The 24,106-nt window shown below is 39.8% G+C and overlaps 3 protein-coding genes across 6 annotated transcripts in view; 1 reads left to right on the top strand and 2 right to left on the bottom strand.

Annotated features, from left to right (window-relative positions):
- Positions 1-5,981, bottom strand: part of LOC116036029 (fucolectin-like) — a 37,980-nt gene extending 31,999 nt beyond the window's left edge. The window contains exons 1-5 of the mRNA XM_036006382.1: positions 5,863-5,981; positions 5,551-5,618; positions 4,695-4,978; positions 2,358-2,677; positions 1,870-2,121 (exon numbers count right to left, since the gene is read on the bottom strand). Coding sequence (XP_035862275.1) covers positions 1,971-2,121; positions 2,358-2,677; positions 4,695-4,978; positions 5,551-5,614 — 819 coding nt within the window. The 5' untranslated portion in view covers positions 5,615-5,618; positions 5,863-5,981 and the 3' untranslated portion in view covers positions 1,870-1,970. The remainder of the gene's footprint in view (positions 1-1,869; positions 2,122-2,357; positions 2,678-4,694; positions 4,979-5,550; positions 5,619-5,862) is intronic.
- A 1,435-nt stretch (positions 5,982-7,416) lies between these two features.
- LOC118496105 (fucolectin-1-like) lies at positions 7,417-10,103 on the bottom strand. Its single transcript, XM_036006366.1, has 7 exons — positions 9,992-10,103; positions 9,675-9,742; positions 9,038-9,323; positions 8,608-8,762; positions 8,011-8,290; positions 7,648-7,803; positions 7,417-7,570 (listed from the first exon to the last, which is right to left on the bottom strand). Exons 2-6 carry the CDS (start codon positions 9,736-9,738, stop codon positions 7,653-7,655), a joined length of 936 nt encoding a protein of 311 aa, XP_035862259.1. The 5' UTR covers positions 9,739-9,742; positions 9,992-10,103; the 3' UTR covers positions 7,417-7,570; positions 7,648-7,652.
- A 2,309-nt stretch (positions 10,104-12,412) lies between these two features.
- smarcc1a (SWI/SNF related, matrix associated, actin dependent regulator of chromatin, subfamily c, member 1a) overlaps positions 12,413-24,106 on the top strand; it is a 30,822-nt gene continuing 19,128 nt past the window's right edge. For 3 of the 4 annotated variants that reach the window (XM_036006127.1, XM_036006126.1, XM_031279409.2), the window contains exons 1-14: positions 12,413-12,674; positions 14,090-14,209; positions 14,349-14,434; positions 14,714-14,795; positions 15,244-15,336; positions 15,483-15,552; positions 15,841-15,910; positions 16,359-16,434; positions 16,848-16,973; positions 18,537-18,655; positions 19,126-19,259; positions 20,837-20,896; positions 21,048-21,085; positions 23,406-23,527. In XM_036006127.1, the coding sequence (XP_035862020.1) occupies positions 12,489-12,674; positions 14,090-14,209; positions 14,349-14,434; positions 14,714-14,795; positions 15,244-15,336; positions 15,483-15,552; positions 15,841-15,910; positions 16,359-16,434; positions 16,848-16,973; positions 18,537-18,655; positions 19,126-19,259; positions 20,837-20,896; positions 21,048-21,085; positions 23,406-23,527 (1,382 nt within the window). In that variant the 5' untranslated portion in view covers positions 12,413-12,488. The remainder of the gene's footprint in view (positions 12,675-14,089; positions 14,210-14,348; positions 14,435-14,713; positions 14,796-15,243; positions 15,337-15,482; positions 15,553-15,840; positions 15,911-16,358; positions 16,435-16,847; positions 16,974-18,536; positions 18,656-19,125; positions 19,260-20,836; positions 20,897-21,047; positions 21,086-23,405; positions 23,528-24,106) is intronic. The other variant, XM_036006128.1, reaches the window with a different exon arrangement.

Genomic DNA, 24,106 nt, shown 5'->3' with positions numbered 1-24,106 from the left:
TATATACTATATATATATATATATATATATATATATATACACACAGTGTTGGAAGTAACGCGTTACAAAAGTAACGCAATTACAGTAATGTATTCCTTTTTGCTGTAACGCAGTAATATAACGCATTACTAATTAAATTTCGGTAATATTATACTCGTTACAGTCTCAGTAACGCGAGTTACAACGCATTTTAACGCAACATTTAGTGGTGCGTTTTTTTTAAGAATTCACCAACACCGCGACACATTTCTTCACAGGAAAAAAAAAAGCCGTATTATTTTCCTGTCGCTGTATTCGATGGTTGAGATGACTGCAGAGACAGATACATTTGCGAGATGGATATTATTTTCAGGAGTTATTACGCTGCGTTGAAGTGAGCTGTCCTGTTTCTGTTCCCGTGGTCAGAGCCAGAACCAGAGACGGTACGGACAGCATGTATGTCCCAACAGGTGACGGTTCACTGGTTCTGACCACGGGAACAGAAACAGGACAGCTCACTTCAACGCAGCGTAATAACTCCTGAAAATAATATCCATCTCGCAAATGTATCTGTCTCTGCAGTCATCTCAACCATCGAATACAGCGACAGGAAAATAATACGGCTTTTTTTTTTCCTGTGAAGAAATGTGTCGCGGTGTTGGTGAATTCTTAAAAAAACCGCACCACTAAATGTTGACTGTAACGAGTATAATATTACCGAAATTTAATTAGTAATGCGTTATATTACTGCTTTACAGCAAAAAGGAATACATTACTGTAATTGCGTTACTTTTGTAACACGTTACTCCCAACACTGTATATATATATAAAAACATTTTTTTAGTTATCGCAAGTGTTTCCAACAATGTTCAAACCCAGTGAATGTCACTTGGTTGCCTGTCAATTGCGTCATATAACCTTTGACCTCTCTAGTGGCTCCAACGAAAAGAAGAACTTCTGGTAAAACACAGGAATACCTTAAAACACCAGATGATACGTTCAAGAGTAATTGTAAATAACTTATTTAATGCCACCTGATACCTAAGATTCAAATATGTGGTGAACCCCAGAAGGGGAAAGGACTGAGGCATGTCTTGGAGGGTGATAGCAAAGGTGCAATTCTTATTTATTTTTGTATTCATGCATATAGTAACTTTGCTAGGTGCCATTGTTTTATGCCTGTGATACTGTCTTATAGTTAGCTTTTTTGTTTTTTTGGTTCTTGTAATACAGCAGATGTTGGGAGAGAGATTTTGTTATGGGCTTCGACGTACTAATGAAAAATCAATACAAACATTGTTAAAAAGAAAAAAATAAGTTAGCCAGCGAGCACACCCTGGTCCATCTGCCTCATTCCCCAGCCATCGGGACAATGAGTTGGAGAACAGTGATACACAGAGTCAAGGCATTGAAGTAATGGAGGCAGCAGTAATATGTCCCCATAGGCAAGAACACTTAAGAATGTAGCCTAGCCCTCAGTGTCTTCACTAGCTTTTTATATATTTACATGTTTGTGTGACAAGAATCATGTATAATACACATTCCATTTCAACACTTAAAATCTGATGTATTATACAAAGCCAGAGGCTAATTATCATCCTCAGTGCCCAGGCAGGTGAACAAATATACAAACAACATATCGATACAACAATAGGCATTTTTTTAAACTGTTCAATATGTACACAGAGACAGTATGCACACAGCACACAGCTGTGGGTGCTCATAAAATTTAAATTCATGATTGCATATTTTATTCTCCTTTAACCACCTTTTTAACATCATAAAAATGGGGCAGTTTTGATATGCAATAGAAGGGAGTTCCATTTTTTTCTTCTCAGAAAACAAGGTTCTCTGTATGTACTCTAAAAGAGAGCCTGTCATCCACCCAAATACTCAAGTACTTGATGATTGCAACATGAGGTTATGCAATAGCATCAGCTGACGTCTGCAATGTAACATATCATTGTTATACATTTTGAACCTCCTTAGACTTAATCCAGTCTGGAGCCGTAGACCTCCACCTCACACAGGCACAGGTACTCGCTTCTTCCAGGAATGATGATGTTAACGTAGCGACCGTCCATCCCGTTACACTGGAAGGTTTCAGTGAAACCTGGAAAGATTCTTGAGATCACAGCACACCTAGCAGAGAAAGAAATTAGTGTGTTAACTCATCGAATGATCGTTTGAATAACAGATAGATAATAGAAACATTTGATAGATATACGGTAAGTTGCTGCTAAATTACACCAAACCTCTATAACCCATATATATATATATATATATATATATATATATATATATATATATATATATATATATATATATATATATATATATATATATATATATACATAAGTTAACGGACTGTAAACTACCTGGGATTGCTGTTGCCATTGTCAAAAAGAGCATCTCCAATTCGGATCTCAGCTCCAGCAAGTTGTAAATTAAGATTTTTGTAGTTAGTTATGGTAACAGAAAACACTCTGTGGGTTTTGCCCAGGTCTAGTCGCCACCAGGGGTTTAACTCCTGGACTGTGTGAGAACAAGAGGCCTGGCTCCAGACGCTGGCACGATTCCCATCTATAGCATTATATGCCGTGCCTGTAGAATGTTGGGATGACTGTGTGGCTTTTCCTTGGAGTGCCAGGTTCTCTCCTGCAAACAGAAAACATTTGCAAATATCCGCACTGAAAACCTTGAAGAACAAATTGGCCATGATCTATCTTATCACTGAAATTGGCAACAATTTCCAATCGCAGAATCAAAAGGTCAATTCTGATTGGCTGTTCATCTCCAATTAGATCGCAAGTAGCAGGAAAGACATCTACAGGGAAACAGTCTTTGACGCAACACCTGCCGTGATGCCCCAGCAAGGGGTATCTCTGCTGTAGCCAGTGGGTACTTGGAAAGATTGTGGAGCAGCTTAACTAATTAAAATAATTGAATTATGATTGATTTAAAACAATATATCAGCTAAAACAGCTCAACATATGTTTAAACATATAGCGAAGTAATCAATGGTAGAAATAAACAGCTAAAAGTGACTTAACTAACAGTTGAAATGATTAGCTAAAAGTAATGGATGAATTTTGAAACATTAACCACACTTCAAGTAAAAGGCCTAGCTAGCTAGTAGAATTTCTGACCAAACCAACCTAAATGTTTACAGTTCAATTGCATGAAAATGTAGGAATATTCACTTTAATATGATAAATAGTGTGAATACAATGGGAATTGATAGGGCGGGGTATGTGAGTTTATATGACAGGGCTGTGGGGGGAACCTCAGACCAGAAGGGTTGGAAAGCACTGATCTACAGTATTTTATATTATTGACCGACCGGTATATTACAGACATGCCTTAATAGTTGTGTTAATCACAATACCGTTGTTTGAATTACATATCTCCGTGTGTGACTAACGTCATCCTTCACAAGCAATCTAACATTAGCCCAGCATGGATAAAGTCCAGCTATGCATCCAATGTATTCATCCGAACACACCTAAAATGTCACAATCCAGCCACTTGTAAGACGTTTGTAATACTGGTTACATAGTTATCGTGTTTTATTAACCTTAATTCTGTTTGCCAAGGCTATATTTTATTGGCTTGCAAAGTAGCTATCCGATGCTAACGCTAACGTTAGCTAGCTAATTTATGTCAAAAAGCAGTAGCTAACTAATGTTACTGCCAAGATATGGTTTCATTGTAAGACAGTGTAAACACATGACAACACTTGATGAGTCTTACAACACCTCTCTGGTCTCTAGTGAAATCATATCTTGGCAGTAGTTAGCTAACGTTTCTGCTTTTTGAGATAAATTAGCGTTAGCAACGGATAGCTCCTTCGCAAGCTAATATAGCAACATAATTCAGGTTAATAAAATACGGTAATGTAACCAAAGTATTAAAAACTACTTAGCTACATGTGGCTATAGTGTGACAGGTCTACTGCTGTTCAGTCTCGCATTGCGAGACCTAGCTAACTTAGCTAGTTATAGTGCTGCGAGGCCTGTTCAGATGACATGTCGGCTGCAGTGTGTGAGCTAGATTGCTTGTGAAGGATGAGTCAAACTAACGTTAAACACACAAGGAGATATAAGTCAAAGAAAACAACGGCATTATAGTACACACAAATATTAAGACATTTCTGTGATATAAGTCAATAATACAAAATACTGACCGACATGTGTTTTAATCCAGTAACATTAGTCGAACAGCTCCACTATAGTCAGTATTTGCTGTACCAACAGGTGTAAACTGAAAAAGTTTACTCCTAGATTTTTGTTTCCTGCTACTTGCGATCTAATTGGAGACGAACAGCCAATCAGAATTGACCTTTTGATTCTGCGATTGGTTGGTTTTGTGGCACACTTGTAACGCTGTGAAAATCTGAGCGAGCGTGTCTAGAGTTGAGCGCGTAGAGAGAAGAGGTTGAGAGCGAGGGAGACATGACCGGAGCGCAGCAGCGTCTACCTGCGAGCAGAGAAAGACATGCAAATACATTTATTGTGCACGAAATAGGTTTTTGTTTACTCAAACTGAATTATTTTTTGCGAGTGTACATTTCTGTTCAAAATGCAATGTAATGCGCATGCAAAATATAGTTCTCTGTGCTCAAAACATACAATTACTCGCTCAGGAATGTGACACATATATAACGCCATAGAAATCCTGTAGCCTTTTTAAGAAGTACTAACATTCACTCACACTGGGTTTGCAGCACCATGGTCTTGTAAAGAGTTGCCGATGTGAATCTCTGCCCCGTTGAGCCTTTCTGGACAGCAGTCTCCTCTGTTGGTGATGATGATGGAGGTGACGATGTAGGACTCCAGCAGGTCCACTCTCCACCAGGGGTTGGTCTGTTCATCAGTCCGGGTGCATGAACCACCATTGAAGGTAGGATCACGATTTCCATCAATAGCATTGTAGGCAGCTCCAAATGCGTGGTCAAGACGGTCTGACTGGGTCGCTTTTCCACGCAAGGCCACATTTTCTGTGAATGAAACAGTTGAAATACACATTAAAATGTTTAAGGGAAGAATGTTTGTAAATTACCAAACCTCTTTAAAAAACACACTCAACCCCTCTGATGTAAAGCATTACAGACCTGTCTCCCTTCTTCCACTTCATTCTAAGGACCGCACTTACAGGGTAACTTGGAGATAATCTGTGTCTGAACCTTGCAAACTCAATACTGGAGTACCGCAGGGTTCACTTCTGGGTCCATTCAACGTTTCTCTTTACACCACGTCATTTGGCTCAGTTATTCACTCACATGGCTTTTCCTTTCACAGCAATGCAATTGGCACTCAACTAACTCTGTCTGCATATTGGTATAAAATTGTCCAGATCTGTCCTGGTAAGGTGTTCTTAGGTAAAGAACCTTTCCCTTCTTCAGCAGATTAATTTAAAAACAGCCATCTAGTGTCAAACTCTTTACAAAAATCATTCTGCACAGTAAAGCTCAAACATGTGAGAAAACAATAAGCAAAACTAGTTTTTACATGTTGGGGACTTAAATGTTTAATAGTGAAGGTATCACAGATATAGCCGGATCATACTTACGATAGGTGTAAGCCAAGCACGTCCCCAGAAGGAACAGCAAAAGCAGAACTGAACTGTGTTTCATTGTTCTGGTTGAGACAGATCAGAGAGTCAACAATATAATTACAGTGAAGGATAAACATTGTCATCATTACTGTATGAAATCTATCCCTGGTCTACAACAATCAATTGCTCCAGAAGTTAGATATCCAAAGTGGTGGCAGATAAGAAAGTGTGAAATCTTAACTGCCAGTGCAGAGTAAGCTGACAAATATCAAACAACCCTACAGACTGTGTATCCAAAAGCATAATTTTTCAACTACAACAACATACCTTGACTTGCGAAATAAATTCAGAAGAAGACGAGGAGCTGCTGTTGATGTTGTGTTGGTGAATGTGATTTGGTGTGGACCACACAGGGATATTTATGTGCACATCTTATCATGCCACATGCTATTGTTTATTGATGATTTACCACAGATGACTTGTCTTTGTCCTTGTATGTAGATAAGGCTTGAGTCTGCAATCAAGGAAATCAGGGATCAGCTCATTTTTATGATGTTTTTCTTTGGCTTTGTCTAGTACTACCTCTGTTTTTTTAGATTCAAGATTCAATACTTTATTGCCACATCATTCATCAAACTTCAGCTTCAGCTGAAAGAATGAAGATTTTAACACTAGATTTTGACAAAATCTGGGGGCAGGTTACATCATGAAATTAGTTGAATGAGTTGAATGTACAGTACACTGCAACAATGTCAACTTTTATGATGTGCTTTGCTTTTATAGGCTGCCTTTTGTTTTGAAAAACATGCCGCATGTACTTGCTGCGTACTCGGTATTGGCCGATACGCAAGTTCAGGTATCAGAATCGGTATCGGGAAGCAAAAAATGGTATCGGGCCATCTCTAATTTGTACATCGTGTAAAAATCAAAGATAGTTCACAGAACAATAAAGTATTAAAAGAAGTTCAAATAGTTCAGACAACTGCAGAGGACCACTTCTATTTACACCTCGTCGGCCACATTCATCCCGTTACTTAGATCAAGATTTTTTTTATATTTTGTAAAGGACCTCAAATGTTTTTAACGAATAATTGTTTACTTTTACTAATGCAAATTATCTTGTCCCACAGGTAGAGTTATGGACAATTCTTTAATCCAATTAATTAACTTTGGTTTACAAGTCTTTGAGTGTTAGATAACTCTTTTGCAAGAAGTAAACAAAGAAGGCAAGGATATCTTTATTAGATGTATGATGTTGATCAGTGTATGAACCTAAAATGAAGAACTTAAGGTTAAATGTTCAATGTATGTCCAGTATACTCTCCAGAGCTTCTTTAATCTCACTTCAACTCTTCACTTGATCATATTCCCAAACACAGTGAAAAAATGTCCCTCTCTCCTGTCCACAACTAATAATCAAATGCATTAATTACTTATGTTTGAGGAACGTTTGCTCATGGAAATTACTGAATTATATCTTTGTGACGCTTTTTTCAAAGTCTCTGGTGATGTTTTTCTTGATGACTTTTGAAAATCTCAATCCATTCGTAGCTGAACAAGCACGAAAAACAAACATCACCAACAAGCAAAGCAGCATAGTGTCGCCACAGACACAGTCTAGTAAATTTTATTCTTGCAACATGTAAAGTTAATTTGAGGAATATACATTTATTTTGAGGTTACATACGACATAAGTTGAATGTACATTGCAACAATTTAAACATGCCCTTTTATTCTGTGTTTTCCTTTTATATGCTGCCTTTGTTACTTTTAAGTTTTTCTCTGAATCCTTTCAAAAAATGTATGAGGACAATGCACATTGACCAACATTTCTGTAAATGTGCCAGTGTTATCCAACCGGCTAATTTTCATCTGTAGTCAGTTACTTAGCATGCATGTCTTTATGGTGGGAGGAAACTGGAGTACCCTTAGGAAACCCACGAAAACATGGGAAGAACATGCAAGCTCCACACAGAAAGACCCTGCTCAGGGAATGAAGTGGAGAGGCAGCAGTGCTAAGTACTGAGTCACAGTGCTGCACAGATCAACATCAAAGGAATAAGAACAAATATTTTAACTGAGAAACAGTTTTGTCTTTGTCATTATTATTGCCAGGCTTAATCCAGTCTGGAGCCATACACCTCCACCTCACACAGGACAAGGTAAGTGGTTCTTCCAGGAATGACGATGTTAACGTAGCGACCGTCCATCCCGTTACACTGGAAGGTTTCAGTGAAACCTGGAGAGATGCTTGAGATCACAGCACACCTAGCAGAAGGAGAAATTAATTTGGTGACTCATTGAGTGTTCAGATGAATAAATGGTTACTCAGATGAAGGTACCAAATTATTTGATGTAAAATACCTATTTATGCCAAAAAATGAGTATAAATGTGGTTCAAACAAACCCAATGATAGCTACCCATTAATCACAAACTGTAGGTTATAGCAGTATAGTTAATGGACATTAAACTACCTGGGATTGTTGTTGCCGTTGATATCAAGAGAATCTCCAATTCGAATCTCGGCTCCAGCAAGTTGCAAATTAGGATCGTTGTAGTTGGTTATGTTCACAGAAAATATTTTATGGGTTTTGCCCAGGTCCAGGCGCCACCAGGGGTTTAACTCCTCAAGTGTGCCACTACAGGAACTCTGGCTCCAGATGCTGGCACGATTCCCATCTATGGCATAATATGCAATGCCTCCAGCATTCACTGATGACTGTGTGGCTTTCCCTTGGATTGCTAGGTTCTCTCCTGCAAACAGAACACATTTACAAACATCAGCACTGATAATCAGTTTTCCTTGATGCTCTGTGCAGAACAAAGTGTCCCAATCTGTGTCTGTCTCGAAACTTGAATTCACAGCTATTTGCACGTTGTTGGGAGGAGAGATCATGGATAGTTGTGTGGATGCCCAATTACCACTTTGCTAAAACGAAATCTATCAGTAACAGGAAGCACATGCTTTTGCCCGTTTTCGTTACTCAAATGAATGCATTTCAAACTCTGGTATGGTGCATCACCTAGAAAATCACATCTTGTGTGGCTTCAGTAACATAGTCATTCCTCACCAGTTGGGGCCTGGTACCCGTAGACTTCCACTTCACAGAGTGTAAGGACTTTTCCTGGACCAGGTAGAACCACAGTCACATATCGTCCCTCCACAAGTCTGGTAAAAGTCAATTTTAAAGACCTGCCTGCTGGAATATGATGAATTACACCAACCCTAAAAGAGAAAGAGAGAGAGGATGAAATGTATGAAGTTGCTTTATAACTGCAGTAATTGAATGGTAAAAAGCAATATAATTTAATAAATAACACCAACATGTAATTTGCTATAAAAAGCCGTAGCATTTTAAACAGCAAAAGCCACATGTTCAATGAGTCTCTCTAGTCCATCATATTCGAGCTAATAGATCATAAGATGAGCTGCGTCAGGATCTGGGTGGATCAATGTCCTGGGTAAAACCCTGTATTTAAGAAGTCAATATGTCCACTCACACTGGGTTTGCGGAACCATGGTCTTGCAAAGAGTTGCCGATGTGAATCAGTGCCCCGTTGAGCCTTTCTGCACAGCAGTCTCCTCTGTTGGTGATGATGATGGAGGTGACGATGTAGGACTCCAGCAGGTCCACTCTCCACCAGGGGTAGGTCTGTACATCAGTGTGGGTGCATGATCCAGAATGAAAACCAGATTCACGGTTTCCATCAATAGCAGCGTCGGCAGCTCCAAACACGTGCTCATAACGGTCTGACTGGGTCGCTTTTCCACGCAAGGCCACATTTTCTGTGAACGAAACAGTTGAACAACACATTAAAATGTTTGGTGAAAATGAAATGTGATTATGAAAATATTTTTTATTTCAACTGTTGTTTCCAACTTCACTAAAGAGTCCATTCCAGTGTACACTGGAGGCTTCAAGCTTCCACATCACATGTTGTGCTCCAAAGTAGTTGTGATGTTAGGAAAAGTTGCAGATACTCTGCACATCCATTATTCTGCACAGTGACGCTCAAACATCCAAGTTAAGTAACATTAAGCAAAACACAGTTTTGAGTGTTGGGGGGGGGGGGGGGACTTAAATGTTTTATAACAAAGATATCACAGATATCACAGATATAGCAGGATCATACTTACGATAGGTGTAAGCCGAGCACGTCCCCAGAAGGAACAGCAAAAGCAGAACTGAATTGCGTTTCATTGTTCTGGTTGAGACAGATCAAAGAGTCAACAATATAATACAGTGAAGGATAAACATTGTCGTCATTACTGTATGAAATGTATCCCTGGTCTACGACTATCATTGCTCCAGAAGTTAGATATCCAAAACTGGTGCAGATATGAAACGTGTGAAATCATAACTGCGTGGCAGAGAAACTAAGCTGTACTAACTGTCAAAACAAATACCCTCCAAATTGTGTATTTAAAAGCTTAATTATTCAACTACAACATACCTTGACTTGCGAAATAAACTCAGAAGAAGACGAGGAGCCGCTGTTGATGTTGTGTTGGTGAATGTGATTTGGTGTGGACCACACAGGGATATTTATGTGCACATCTTATCATGCCACATGCTATTGTTTATTGATGATTTGCCACAGATGACTGGCGTTCTAAGGTTAATTTCGGCTGTTATTTTTTTTTTATTTTATCTGGTGCTACCTTTGTAACTGTAGATAGCCTACAAGATTTAATAACTAACTGCCACATCAACAGCTACTACTTATTAAATCATATAACATGCAGTCATAAAAACATAGCAGCTCATTAAAAAAAGTGTCAAGTGTATAAAATGTAAAGCTTAGCTAAATCCTCAACTAATGCAAATTAAATTCTGCATTTTTCTTGTTTTCTTATCAATAACTAGCCTCATGATTAGACATGATTTTTTGCCCAAACGTCTTGAATAGATGGTTCCCATTTCGTGCTGGCCACCACGAAAAAAACAAGATAAACGTGTTGTTGTACACAAATCAATAGATTAAAAATAACGTGACAATTACACAAACTGCCGTGAGACCGTGTTGGTATGGCAGAGAAAAAGGGCAGCTCAGTAACAATGATTTTTGAGGTTGTGCATACAAACTGCTTCTCCTCTTCGGCTGTGGTGCAGGCTGTATTAGATCACAATAGAAAAGGTAAGCATGGATTCAATCACAGCCTGATAGAACTAAAGCAATCCCCTCCCTCGATAACCTAAATGTCTCTGTTTATCTCCTAAAAAAAAATCTCTGTTGATTCTTTTTTGATGACAGAAATGGTGTTCTCCAATTCACAAAAGAGGAGCTGGTGTAAACCTGCTCCACCTCATGGCCTTGGATGTACAAAGACATAAACTTTCTGCAGCCAGGAAGAGTCTGGTATCAGCTAACATGTAAGACAGACGTGCAAAAGTTCACTCCGGTCACTCTTTTATGATGTGTTTTGCTTTTATAGGCTGTTTCGAAAAAAGTGCCATATACTTTCTGTTTACTGTCAATTCCCAAATAATTACAGTTGTCCTTCCTGGTCAGATAAACAGAGATAAAACAGTATATCATTGTTGTTGATACGCTGCCGGATCGTATAATACACAAGTTCCTGGTTTGATTAGGTAATGTCTGTGTTCTCAAGAATGTAATATGCTGAATAGGCGAACAAACAATAAAGAGTGAAACCACATAAGGACAAAGGAGAATATGTCCGTAATAATATGAAATACCAAACTAGGGAAGCGATATACATATCTACATTGGCTCCCTGTGCGTTTTAGAATAGATTTTATTATTTGCTTTCAAGGCCTTAAATGGTCTGGCTCCAGAGTATTTGTCTGAAATTTTAACTTTGCGAGAGCACAACCGGTCATTGCGTTCTTCAAATCAGCGAGTTTTAGAAGTGCCAAGATCAAGGTATAAACGGGGGGGGGCTGATCAGGCTTTTGCAGTTGCTGCCCCGAGACTCTGGAACAAGTTACCCCCTGATATTCGCACTATTACAGATGTAGCTCTTTTTAAGTCCAAACTCAAAACGTATATGTTTAGTCTGGCTTTTAATACGTAGCAGTGGTGTGACAATTTCATTCTTCTGTTTCTTTGTAACCTTTTCTGATTTTACTGTTTTTTATGTTCATTCTTTTTATTGTATGATATGTGTTTTTACTCTTGGTTTCTAATGTTAAGCACTTTGGATACCCGCTGGTTCTGTAAAGTGCTATATAAATACATTTTGATTGATTGATTGATTGATATAGTAATGTGTATAATTTCTGTATGCATGTGATCGTTGTGCAATATATTCAAACATTGAAATTTTAATACAGTTTATATTACAGGTGCCAAGGTATAAATAGTGGGATTAAATGGGCATCAGTAGACGTGTACGTTTTTTCTTTCCAAACAGTAATAAGATAAGAATGTTTCTAAGATTTTTTTTTTTGCATAAATATGTTTCAAAAGAGCAACACATTAAGGCAGGGGGGTGGTAAAAGTGATGTTAACAAACAAGGCATATATGATTAGAAAGAAATAATATAGGACAAACTGAGTCAACAAACTACAACTAAACTATAAATTATTCTAAAATAAATAAATAGTAATCAATTGTATTTGTCACATGAAATTAGGCTATAAGACGTAACTACAGTGAAATGTGATTTTTATATAATAATATTAAATAAATAATAATTATAGAATCTTTAATAATTATGAAAATATTACGTCACATTGCAGATTTTTGTGTGTGCATGTTTTCTTTTTATTACTCTCCAAAGGACAACAGCGTGTAATGTAAACAAACGTCCCGTGTAGACACACGGGACACTACATTTCCCATAAGCCCTATATTATTGAGACTATGATCGAGACTCGCGAGACTTAAGTGTCAACACGTTTGCGGCTGCGCAATATCATTCGAAAACTTGCACGGTGAGCGACGCCGTGGAGGAGAAAGACAACGCAGCGAACAAAACACACAATGGCGACGGCGGCGACAACGGCAGGCGGAACGGGCTCAGGCGGAGCGGCCACCGGCCAGGTTGGCGGCGGAACCGCAGTGGGACGAAAGAAGGACGGTGGTCCTTCCACGAAATTCTGGGAAAGTTCAGAGACGATTTCCCAGTTCGAGACGGTGCGGCAGTGGATCGGAAAGCACTACAAGAAGGTGAGCTAGCTAGCTGCTCTGGTTCTCCATTGATATCTATGACGGCCCGCGTCCCGCTGGCACAATGGAGCGCTGCTATCCTAGCTAGCTGCTGCCACACAATAACTTACTCAAGTTAAAGTTTAAGCAGTTTATACAAGCATTTACTTTTGTTTGCGAGTTTCAGATGATACCCAGTTAGCACATGTTTGTGTCAACATGCCACAAAATAGACTCTGGCGTTACTTGAGCGAAGCTGGTTATCTATAAGCTAGCTCGCCGTTAGCTAGCTAACCGCTCATTCAGTGACATTTCTAATAACACACCTGCGGCGAAAATGTTTACAAACGAGCGGCAGATGGAAGTTGCAACTACTGCAGTTGTTCAACTTATATTTGCAGCTTTTCTCAATTCACAACATTTTCACAAAACTATGAGCATTACAAAAGGCCCGAGAAGCTAACTATCTGTTAACTAATCACGGGACACCAGGCAATCAAAAAACATATTATTAGCAACATGGAACCAAACTTGCCATTTTATTCTTATTCAGTTACATTGTAGTCAGGAAATAATCATCAGATCACTGTGTGCATTTTGCAAGCACCGTTATATTTTCTGCTGAAGAGTGAGCGGTGTTGAGTTTTGTCAACACAGCAGCATACCACTCACCCACTAATTTAGCCAAACAAAGAATTGTCCTCCTGTCTCTTCATGCCCTCGTTCAAACCCACTCACACGCTTTAGCCGGTTATGTTAAAGAAATCAATTACAAACCTAGATGGGGAATTGTGGATGCAACTAGTTTTAAACTCAGAACTAAACATGGAAACAAGCTTCTGCAGAATGCCAACACAGATGCTTGGCTTGAGTTTATTAATATGCTCACTGTACGTAAAACGGATAAGTTGAATGTATGTTAATGCTAGAAGTGGGTCTCCTTGACAGTGTCCTTGTTATAAATAGACCAGGTCTTGTGTGAGCTTTTTCCCCTTTTTAGTTTTGGCTTGTCCTAATTTTTCATAGCAAGACCTCTGCAGCATTGTAGCTTAGTGCCAGAGCAGGAGTGGACATTTATCTGTGGCCAGGAAAAGAAAATCATGTATGCGTGAGACTTGGTAGATAGCGGGACCCGTGACAGCAAATATCTACCTTGTTGAAACAGCTTAATGGCAACTTATCGCAATCTTTAAACGCAGCACCATACCAGACTGCGCAGGCTCCACAATTAAATGACATGTACTTGTACTATGAAATGAAAATGTGAATAATTATATTCTCAGCCCAACTCAAAGCTGACATTTCCCTGCTTCACTTTTTACATTAGAGTTGTGATACTGTGTTGTTCGGGACTAATTGTGCAGCTGTAGATGTGTGTGTATATCAGTTTACTGGTTTGTGTTAATACATGTTTTTTTTTATCTCTCTTGTCCCAGTATGTCCAGAATGACTCCCCCTCCAGTAAATCCTTGGCGGGCCTGGTGGTCCAGCTGCTGCAGTTCCAGGAGGACGCATTTGGACGCAGGGTCAACAATCCTGCCCTTACCAAGCTACCTGTAAGTACAACACATGCTTTTTATTTCTATTAAACCACATACATTTTGTGGTGTTTGTGCTCTGTGACGTTTCTGAAATCCATGGCTAACATACTCTGTGTGCTGAAGCGTCATATCCCTATTGATCTTCTATCTTCAGGCCAAGTGTTTCCTGGATTTCAAGGCAGGAGGTGCTCTCTGTCACATCTTGGGTTCGGTCTACAAGTTTAAGAGCGAGCAGGGGTGGTGAGTCAACCCTTATTTAAACCCTCACGTAGTCCTGATATGTAACCAGTTTGCTTTGTCAAAGACAAAGAAGCTCCTTTCTTCCACTCAAGTTCATTTTATTATAGCCCAATATCACAAATTTGCCTCAGAGGGCTTTACAATCTGTTCTTGCTTTCACACTTGCACTCTCTTGTTTTCACTCTTACAAAACGCTGCGTTATAGCTGTTTGTTCTGTACTTGACTGCTGCAACCACATCTCATTGCATGTCTGACTGTTCTCTGTCAACCACTCCCAGGCGTAGATTTGACCTGCAGAATCCTTCCCGGATGGACAGGAACGTGGAAATGTTCTTAAATGTAGAGAAGAACTTGGTCCAGGTATGACCCATACGCTCCCCGCGCAAGTGGCATACTGATGAACAGCTCGGTGTCCCCAATTAAGATTTCTGCTGCAGTCTGTCAATGCTCGTTGTGTATTTAGTTGAACAAACTTGTTTGGTCTTATTGGAACGATCCTGCATACGGAGAAAGACACCATAAGTAGTTGTATCATTTTAACTAGGCTTCATTTTTTCCCCCCAGTAAGTAAAGCCCGAGTTGTACGGTTCTAGTTAACTGACAATAAGCTGCTGTTATGAAGTCTTTGTGATCTGACCTGCATTATTTAGTAATAGTATAGATGTTTTTTTTGTAACCTCTATGCAGTTTTAATCAAACCAAACTGGATAGATAGATAGATAGATAGATAGATAGATAGATCAGAATATACATTTTTGTGATGAAAAATATTGTTTCTGGTTCTAACTTAATGTTTCGGTACTTTTAGAACAACTGCTTGACTCGACCCACTGTCTTCCTGTCGCCGGACATTGAGCAGAAACAAGCCAGTAAGCTCAAAGACATCATAAAAAGGCACCAGGTGAGCCCAAACTAGCCAATGAAATAATTTGTCAGTGAAGTAGAAAGGCTGCTTTTTTTTTTTCCTTCTTTTTCTAATTGCAAACTTTGTTAAATCTATGTCTCTTTGGTTGTTTATTATTATTTTCTCCACTCTGTCTTCTCCAGGGCTCCATTACTGATGACAAGTCAAAGGCCACCCACCACATCTACCCCTCTCCATCCCAACATGAAGAAGGTAGGGTAGAATTGTCTGTAAATCATAGCAGAGGAAAAATGTAATTGCTGATTTTCTTCCACGTTCAGTATATCTAAAACCAGTGTTTTATATATTGTACTAATAAAAAAAATGCGAGATGCATCTCCTATAATGATAACACTTTACATATAATTGTAAGTAAATATGTGACTGGTAATCCTAACAGTTATTTTGTAATATTAGACATGCTTTTCGTGTAATACTTAGTATTTCGTATAGTTTATTGGCCAATGTGTATATGTCAGCATTGGTTTGTGTGTGTTGCAGAGGAATGGCTTCGCCCTGTCATGAAGAAAGACAAGCAGGTGCTGGTTCACTGGGGTGTGTCCCCAGACAGGTGAGCAGAGAGGAGGATAAAGAGGCGAACAAACAAGGCGCCGAACACTCATAGATAGTTCTGTTCATACCACACAATTTTTGTTGAACCAGCTCTCATCATCTTCTCTTATATTTCCTTAGTCTATCATCAGAGTCATATTTTAAAATGATTATAGTCAGTTAGTAAAGCAGGAGGGCAGACACGATGCTCCAGGCTCCTCTGAAGGGACTAAACAGACCCAACATTTCAATTTCACTGAAAAGTTGAACAAACTTCAAAAATAAGAGGACAAGTGCTCAGAAAGCGCTACACATTTTTCTTTATTTTTTTATATATAACCCAGATTTATTTTCAATACCGAATGTTTTTAATTTTATTAAGCATATTATTTTTTATATTTATTGAACTGTGGCAAGTCAGTTCATCGATGTCGTACTTATCACTGACCCATTTTTTATTCTATTAGCTATGACACCTGGGTGTCGGCCAGCGAGGTGGATGGGGACGTGGAGGACCCCCCCAACACTGACAGACCATGGAAGGTGAGCAATGAGCAGTATAAGCAGAGAAGGAACTTTTAGCTCAAGTTCAACATCTTGAAACCAAAACAGACTTTGGTATTCAAAAAAGAAAAAAATGTATCCAGTCAAGCCATCAATTTCATTTATTTAGAATTTTTATTATGGCTGCTACTTTTGTAAAACAAGTAGTCATCATGTCCAGCAGTATTGTTACAGTTGAGGGTGCTGCAATGACATTTTTTGAAACACTTTAAATGTCTAGTTCATGTTTGTTAAAAGTGACATAATATCCAATAAATGAAAATCGTGGGGATCAGCGTAAAGAGATGATTAGATTTTAGTAGGATAAACAAAGAATAAAAAACAATCAGCATACTGATACTTCATGTTGAACGACTTGCCTCAACCCCCGTCTCCGTCACTCCCCCACTCAGGTCCATGCCAAGTGGGTTTTAGACACCGATGCCTTCAATGAGTGGATGAATGAAGAAGACTATGAGGTAGACGAGAACAAGAAGCCAGTCAGCTTCCGCCAGAGGATCTTCCCCAAGGAGGAGGAGGTAGGTATCTGTGGTATATGTGTGTGTGTGTGTGTGTGTGTGTGTGTGTGTGTGTGTGTGTGTGTGTTAGTTCAAGAACATCTTGAGTCTGAAAGGTGTTTTTTTTTTTTAGCCCTCAGCTCATCAGTACAGCTTAAAACCACTGTTTGTTGTTGTTGTTGTTGTTGTTGTTAATTATCAGCAGCAACTTTCCTGATTTCTCCCACATGATAATAACCCACTAACTAATCAACAAAAGACTTCAAAGTGGCTGTTCATGAAGAATATAAATCAAATGATGGTCATGAATTATGTACTGTATGGAAAGTTGGTGATGAAAATAAGTCTGAATGGTGTGTGTAAGTGTATTTTGCTGCAAGTTTGTGTTTTGTTTCATGTGGCTGGGCCCTGTGGATTGTGCGTTGTCGTTCTCCTTCGTCTGCGTCTAGCCTCTGTCGGTCTGTTGCCCATCCTTTCCAAACCTTTCCTCACTCTTTTGTCTCCTTCTAATGTATTTCAGGGTTTCTGTCATGTTTGGACAATGATTTTGAACAATAACTAGGATTTCAAATTGAAACAAAAGCTGATAAACTAAAGTAGGTTCACTAGCCACAAATAATTCACAGGACAAGTGCTTTCACATGATTGCATTTGGATGTCGTGAAGAATTCATAAAGAGGGAGAACATTTGGTTTTGGTTTAGAAATTACATCTTTTTGACTTGATCTATTCACGGTCACCTTATGAAAATACCCTCACAGTTTCTGCTAGTTTAAATTTAACTTGTCATGCCAATGTTTCAATGCTTATATGCCAATGTGTTAATGCTCCCAACTAATTGTGGGAGCAAAAAGGGCAGCTTATCTGAAGCCTGTTTGATTCAGAGATTTTGATTAACTTACATTTGGTTCACAGAGTGCACAATGGCGAAAAAAGAATCCGTAAACAACCAGAAACTATAGTATGTAGTTGGGCTGCACAATTAATTGCAATTCTATCGAAATCGCACTATGGACTAGTGCAATGTCCAAATCGCAGGGGGGTACGCAATATTTGTTAAAGGCAAAATATGTGTCAAACCTGTAGACTGAGACGTCTCGGCCTGCAACTCGTATCCTACAGGCTAAAGAAAAAATCTTTGTTTGGTACAAATCCTCACTACAATCATTCATTTCTTTTAATTTTCAATGAAAATGAGAATAATGATACAAAAATTATCATTCCCTCCAATATCGTGAATCATAATCACAATATCAGTCAAAATAATCGCAAATAGATATTTTCCTAATATCGTGCAGCCGTAGTATGTAGGGGATTTGTCTGCTAAAGATGAGCTTTCACCACAATGCACAAATCAAGAAGTGAAGGTTTGGGTTAAAGAGAAACTATTTTGAGATAGTGAACAGTATACAGGAACCCTGGTCGTCTCCTCCACCACCACGGCATCCCCCCTCCCTCCCTGCTGTCGTTCTCCCACCGCTTCCCCTTCCTTGTGTGTGCAACCGTTCCATCCTCTCATTCTGCGCCTCTTTCTCTCATCCTCCATCCCTCGCTCCCTGCGCTGCACGGGGTTTGTCTGATCAGTCTTCCCGTACACCCGATCGCAAGGAGCGCAAGGCCAACTCTGCCGGCAAGAAGAGGAGGCGCTCGCCCTCGCCGCCCAGCACTCCTGCCGAGTCCCGCAAGAAGGGAGGAAAAAAGGGGTAAGGAGGCCACTTTAAATATTCCCCTTAATAGCCAGAGGTAGAGCAAGTCATTGAAGTTGTAAAATAAAAAAGTTGAATTAATCTAGCAGACAGGGCTCAGTAATTTATTAACAGCTGGGCACTGTAGTTTTTAGCAAATGTCACTCAAACAAGAGTATATTCCTTCGGATGTCACCAAAGGGTCTGTGCACTGGAAATTGAAAATAAATGATATACAAGACATTGGCAGAGTATAACATTGTTAAGTCCAAACACAATAACTTTAAGTCATTTGTGCTGGTGGCTTCATGGTCTGCACAGCTGAAGGTGAAGCTGAAAGAAGGAAGCTGTCTGGAACACCTTTTTACATGCCTGATCTGATCTTGTGATATTTGGCTTGTTTGAGCTGCCGTACTGACTTGCTATAATAGATATTTGTTGAGGATTTCCGGGGACATTTGATGGACTTATGGCTCTCTTGCTGTCAGGAACCCGGGGCCTCACTGGAAGCAGCGGCGGGGCCACAGGGGTGAAGAGGAGGACACGGAGGAGGACGTAACCAAGGACATGGACGACTCCTCAGCTGGTGCCAGCATGGAGGAGGGCAGCATCTCCAAGAATGGTATATGCCGAGGGTGGGGGGCTAAGCTGCACAATACATGAGCACTCTGAATGACCAGGTTGAGGCAGCAGTTTGGTCAAAATGTAAAAAGAGAAATGCAATCCCACGGTGGCGTCTTCACATGATTTTGTTTTGTCCAAAACGAAAGCTATTAAATTAGCAATGATGATAAAACAGAGAAAATCAATGAATACTAGCAATAACTTGTAAATGTAAAAAAAAAAAAAGTAATAATCTACTGTACAACTGGTTACATCCAGCTTCATATTAGCCTAAAATGAAATTAATACACGTACATTGTTATTTCTTGTGTATCTGATTAGAGTCAGTTGTCATCTCAAGTTGAACATCGGACCAAGGTATTTTTCAACTCTGTGGGGGGAAAAAATATTAAATTATTTTAATCAGGCTTAAAATGTGTTATATAAAAAAAAAAGACAAATACATTTCTGTTTTAAGTGTTATCTTTGACCTTGATTGAGTTAAGATTTTTTCTTTGAGTGATGTACAGCAAATCGGTACCAGAGGTCCATTTAAATAATTTATTTTCAATTCTAAAATTTGTGGTGGGTTTTCTGTGATTATCTTACACTGGGGCATGAGGATGACAGAACATCCTCGCTCCATAACAATCCTCTGTCTCTCTCACAGACACAGCCCACATTGTCTAGTCAGAAACGTAGGAAAACAGCCTGTGGAGAAATGAAGCTTGATCTGTACTCCTTAAAAAAACCTTTAAAACCAAATACACAATCCTTACTAAAAATGTTCTTTAGGGTTGCACGATATTGACAAAATGTGATATTGCGATATTGATTATGAATATTGCGATATTAATTTTGATATTTTTTTAAACGTATGTAAAATTATAAAAAGTTACGGGAAAACGCATCAAAATGGATTCATAACAAATAAAACAAGTTTTCTTACAGCGCAAGGTTTATTCCAACTGACGGTCATATTGGACTGGTCCAACGTAAATAAATAATGACCGTGTCTACAGAACAGGACATGTTTTACTGGTTGGACAGTATATAATATATAAAGAGAATGGGACACAACTTTTCTTTCTCTTCTCTGATTCATTCCGTTTTGTCTATCTATTTCTTCACTTACTCTGTCACTCTGTTGAAATATACACACACGTGGTACGCTCCATACGGTTTGTCACGTAGTGGCCCCATGCTCAACTGACCAACGAAATGATGATCATTATAGGGTTTCAAGTGAGCTCTAAATCAAACACAACTAAGCCACACAGCCAACGGACGGGACGCAGCGCTCCACAAAATATTGCATACTTTCGATATAATATTGCGCAACGTGATATTGCGATAACGATATTGAGTTGATATATCATGCACCCCTAATGTTCTTTTTAGAGCAAGTCCCACGTTTACAAAAAGCCCCCCCAAAAGAAAAAAAAAACACATACCCTTTCTCTAGCTATTTTAGTGTCCTCTTTTGCAAACCAGAGTGCATGTTAATGCCTCCATGCCCACGGCTGAATTAAAGTTCCAAAAAAAGAAATCTTAGCCCTTTTTTTTTCATCTTTTTCTCTTTTCTTCCATTCACAGCGAATTCAAAGAAAGACAGTGAGAATACTCCAGTGAAAGGAGGGAATGGGGCCGACTTGGGTAAGTATCTATAACGGAATTGATCTGTGTAGTTGTGTATTAATGAACTTAAATAATTCAGAAGAATAATACATTCTTAGATACTTGTCAAAAGGATTATTTGTCCTTGATGTGATGCATCTCAACTAAAATCTGATTTTACCTTTTCTAGATGACATGGAGGACGACTCTGTGCTGTCTGGTGGAAAGGTAAGATGATTGATGACTCGGACTGTGTGTGTCACAAATGCCCACCAGACATTAATAGAGCTTAAAGTGCTGTTGTCACAGTGAAACATCTCGTGGGTAGGACGCCATTGTTGAACAATCTGCAATCAGAAAATTTAAAGTTTTTAATGGTTGGGTGAAAAAGTAGAGTTTCGGCACACTGGATTCAAGCCCCCAGAAAATGTATTTGACTGAAAAAAGCAATGTTTCGACCCTACTGGATCTTCATCAGGTAAATGGCCAACATGACAAATAGCAGGTTTTGTTACAATCATGTTGACATCATTATTTAAAGGTGCAATATGTAATACTGACAGCTAGTGTTTAAAATAGTTACTGCAGTACAAATTCAAAATACTGGAGAGTCGTCACCCCCGCCCCCTCCTCTCCAGACTCAAAGTCCACGGAGGTTGCCAGGCTGAGACCGCAGCATCCACAACAGTGTTGCTAGATGCTTGTCTCACATAGCCAGACATTACTTCACAGCACAGCGGAGTAGCTAACGTTGCTGGCTATATAGATAGTCATAAAAGCCTGTGCTCATGCGGACAGACACACTTCCTCGGCTTAGAATTACGGTGAGAATCGCTAAAAATAATTAGTGCTGTCAGTTAAACGCGTTAACGCAAACCCATTTTAACGGCGTCAATTTTTCTTATCGCGAGATTAACGTTCTTTTTGGCCTAGCAAACTTTGTAGTTTTTTTTCACATGCTGTTGCAACAACTAGTAACGTTGGAAAAACTACAACACCACACCGGATCTAGCTAGACCGGAAACAAAACAACAGGCACGCCGCACACACTTGTTTGGGCTTGCAAGCCGGCCAAAGAGTAGTAGGCTAACGTTATGTTTTGAGTGGATGGCGAGCGCGAGGCGCCGAAATGGATGCCAGTAAGATTCTGAATGGAAAGTTTACTTTTAAAAAGTTGCCAAATGGTTCCATTGACAAGACCAAAGTGATCTGTGTGTTTTGTCGTTGTGAACTGAGCTATCATCGCAGCACGTCCAGTCTGAAATACCACTTGATGACCAAGCACACAGCTGATGCCAATTCTCCGCCCCCTCGTCAAAGCCAGGCGACAAAAGCACAGAGCAAGCCGATCCACTTTTCCATGTTGATATGAGCATTAAAAAGAGGAAAAATAATTGGACAAAAAGAAATCTAGGGACATTTGCAATAGGTAAAAATGTGTGATTAATTGCGAGTTAACTATGACATTAATGCGATTAATCGCGATTAAATATTTTAATCGTTTGACAGCACTAAAAATAATACTACCTTGCCATCCTCTCCACCCGACTGAACACACTTCATTGGCTTAGAATTACGGCAACAATCGCTAAACACACTGCAAACTCCCGGTCCTCTCTTCCCGATTTACAGCCCCCCTCTCTTGGCTTAAAATAACTCACTGTTGTCGGGTACGGTCACTGAACAGGCTACACGTTGTCAACGGCTGTGGGCCGCTTGCCTGGTCCTCCGGTAACGTTAGAAGTTAGCAGGGTTAGCATGGCGACATTAGCCAGGACCAGTCAGGATCACTTTACTGGCTGTCTCAATTTTTTTTGCGAGTAACCAACTCAGGTACTCTAGCTATATAATTCAATGTGAGAACACGAATGTTGAAATGACATAAAATGCCCTTGTAGCTGTGATAAATTAGCCTGAAGCTAATGCTTAGCTACCTGTTCAGGAGGAAATTAGCCAACTCGGCGTCCTTTTGGGCTCTAAGCTGTCTCCATCTTTCAAATACATCTCCAATTTTACCCGGGGTTTCTTACTTCTCTGGTCACGCAACTGTTAGAAACATGCCGTTTTTTTTTAGGTCGGGTAGAATCCTTCTCCGTTGATCCTGTTCGTTTGTTTGCTGCTTCCATGGCTGTACTAACATTACAGCTGTAGCACGCTGGGTTTACCTTTTTTACAGGTATATCTGGCAACCTGGCCGGGCTGTCAGAATGGGCGGTTGATAACAACACACAGGCCAAAACACAAACCGACATTCCGTCACAGAACGGAAATTTCAAAAGGAGAAAATACTGGCATTAGCATTGTTGTCAGAAAAGTATTTCAACTTAGCATGTTTCCTTAATATCTGATGACGCATTGGGGTCATTTTTGGATTTATTACAGTAAATATATTACATATTGGACCTTTAAAAAATTCATGAAAGGAGTTGATAATGCATATATACTTTTACGAAAGTGAACTTTTAAAGTTTTTATTGGCATCACAATACTGTTCCTACAGAAGCAGTAATCATCATGCTGACCTGTCTGACTCTTTCTCTTCCTGCAGGATGATGAGGAACAGAGCAAAGCTGAAATCAACCGACTGATGGACGCTAGCGAGGACAATGTGACTGAACAGACTCACCACATCATCATACCCAGCTACGGAGCTTGGTTTGACTACAACTGGTAAGAGCTGGGGAAGGAGGATAAACACATTACTACTACACAAACGTTATGCCCATTTTTCAGATCATTCTTGTGATAAAATCCGAAATCTGCCACAAATCCATCCATCCATCTTCGTCCGCTTATCCGGTATCGGGTCGCGGGGGTAGCATCTCCAGCAGGTGACCCCAAACTTCCCTTTCCCGAACCACATTAACCAACTCCGACTGGGGGATTCCGAGGCGTTCCCATGCCAGGTTGGAGACATAATCCCTCCACCTAGTCCTGGGTCTTCCCCGAGGCCTCCTCCCAGCTGGACGTGCCTGGAACACCTCCCTAGGGAGGCGCCCAGGGGGCATCCTTACCAGATGCCCGAACCACCTCAACTGGCTCCTTTCGACGCGAAGGAGCAGCGGCTCTACTCCGAGCTCCTCACGGATGACTGAGCTTCTCACCCTATCTCTAAGGGAGACGCCAGCCACCCTCCTGAGGAAACCCATTTCGGCCGCTTGTACCCTGGATCTCGTTCTTTCGGTCATGACCCAGCCTTCATGACCATAGGTGAGGGTAGGAACGAAAACTGACCGGTAGATCGAGAGC

The sequence above is a fragment of the Sander lucioperca genome, chromosome 10 (genome assembly GCF_008315115.2).
Source record: "Sander lucioperca isolate FBNREF2018 chromosome 10, SLUC_FBN_1.2, whole genome shotgun sequence".
Lineage (NCBI taxonomy): Eukaryota > Metazoa > Chordata > Actinopteri > Perciformes > Percidae > Sander > Sander lucioperca.
Note: the sequence above shows the minus strand (reverse complement) of the source record. Positions and strands in the feature narration are given on the sequence as shown.

What these genes read in the sequence shown, in the direction of transcription:
- LOC118496105 (XM_036006366.1), bottom strand. Translation starts at nt 9,738, where the DNA reads ATGAAACGCAATTCAGTTCTGCTTTTGCTGTTCCTTCTGGGGACGTGC. An exon ending in CATGGTTCCGCAAACCCAGT is followed by an intron (nt 8,763 to 9,037) that starts GTGAGTGGACAT and finishes TTTCTCTTTTAG; the next exon opens with GGTTGGTGTAATTCATCATA. An exon ending in AACGGCAACAACAATCCCAG is followed by an intron (nt 7,804 to 8,010) that starts GTAGTTTAATGT and finishes TCCTTCTGCTAG; the next exon opens with GTGTGCTGTGATCTCAAGCA.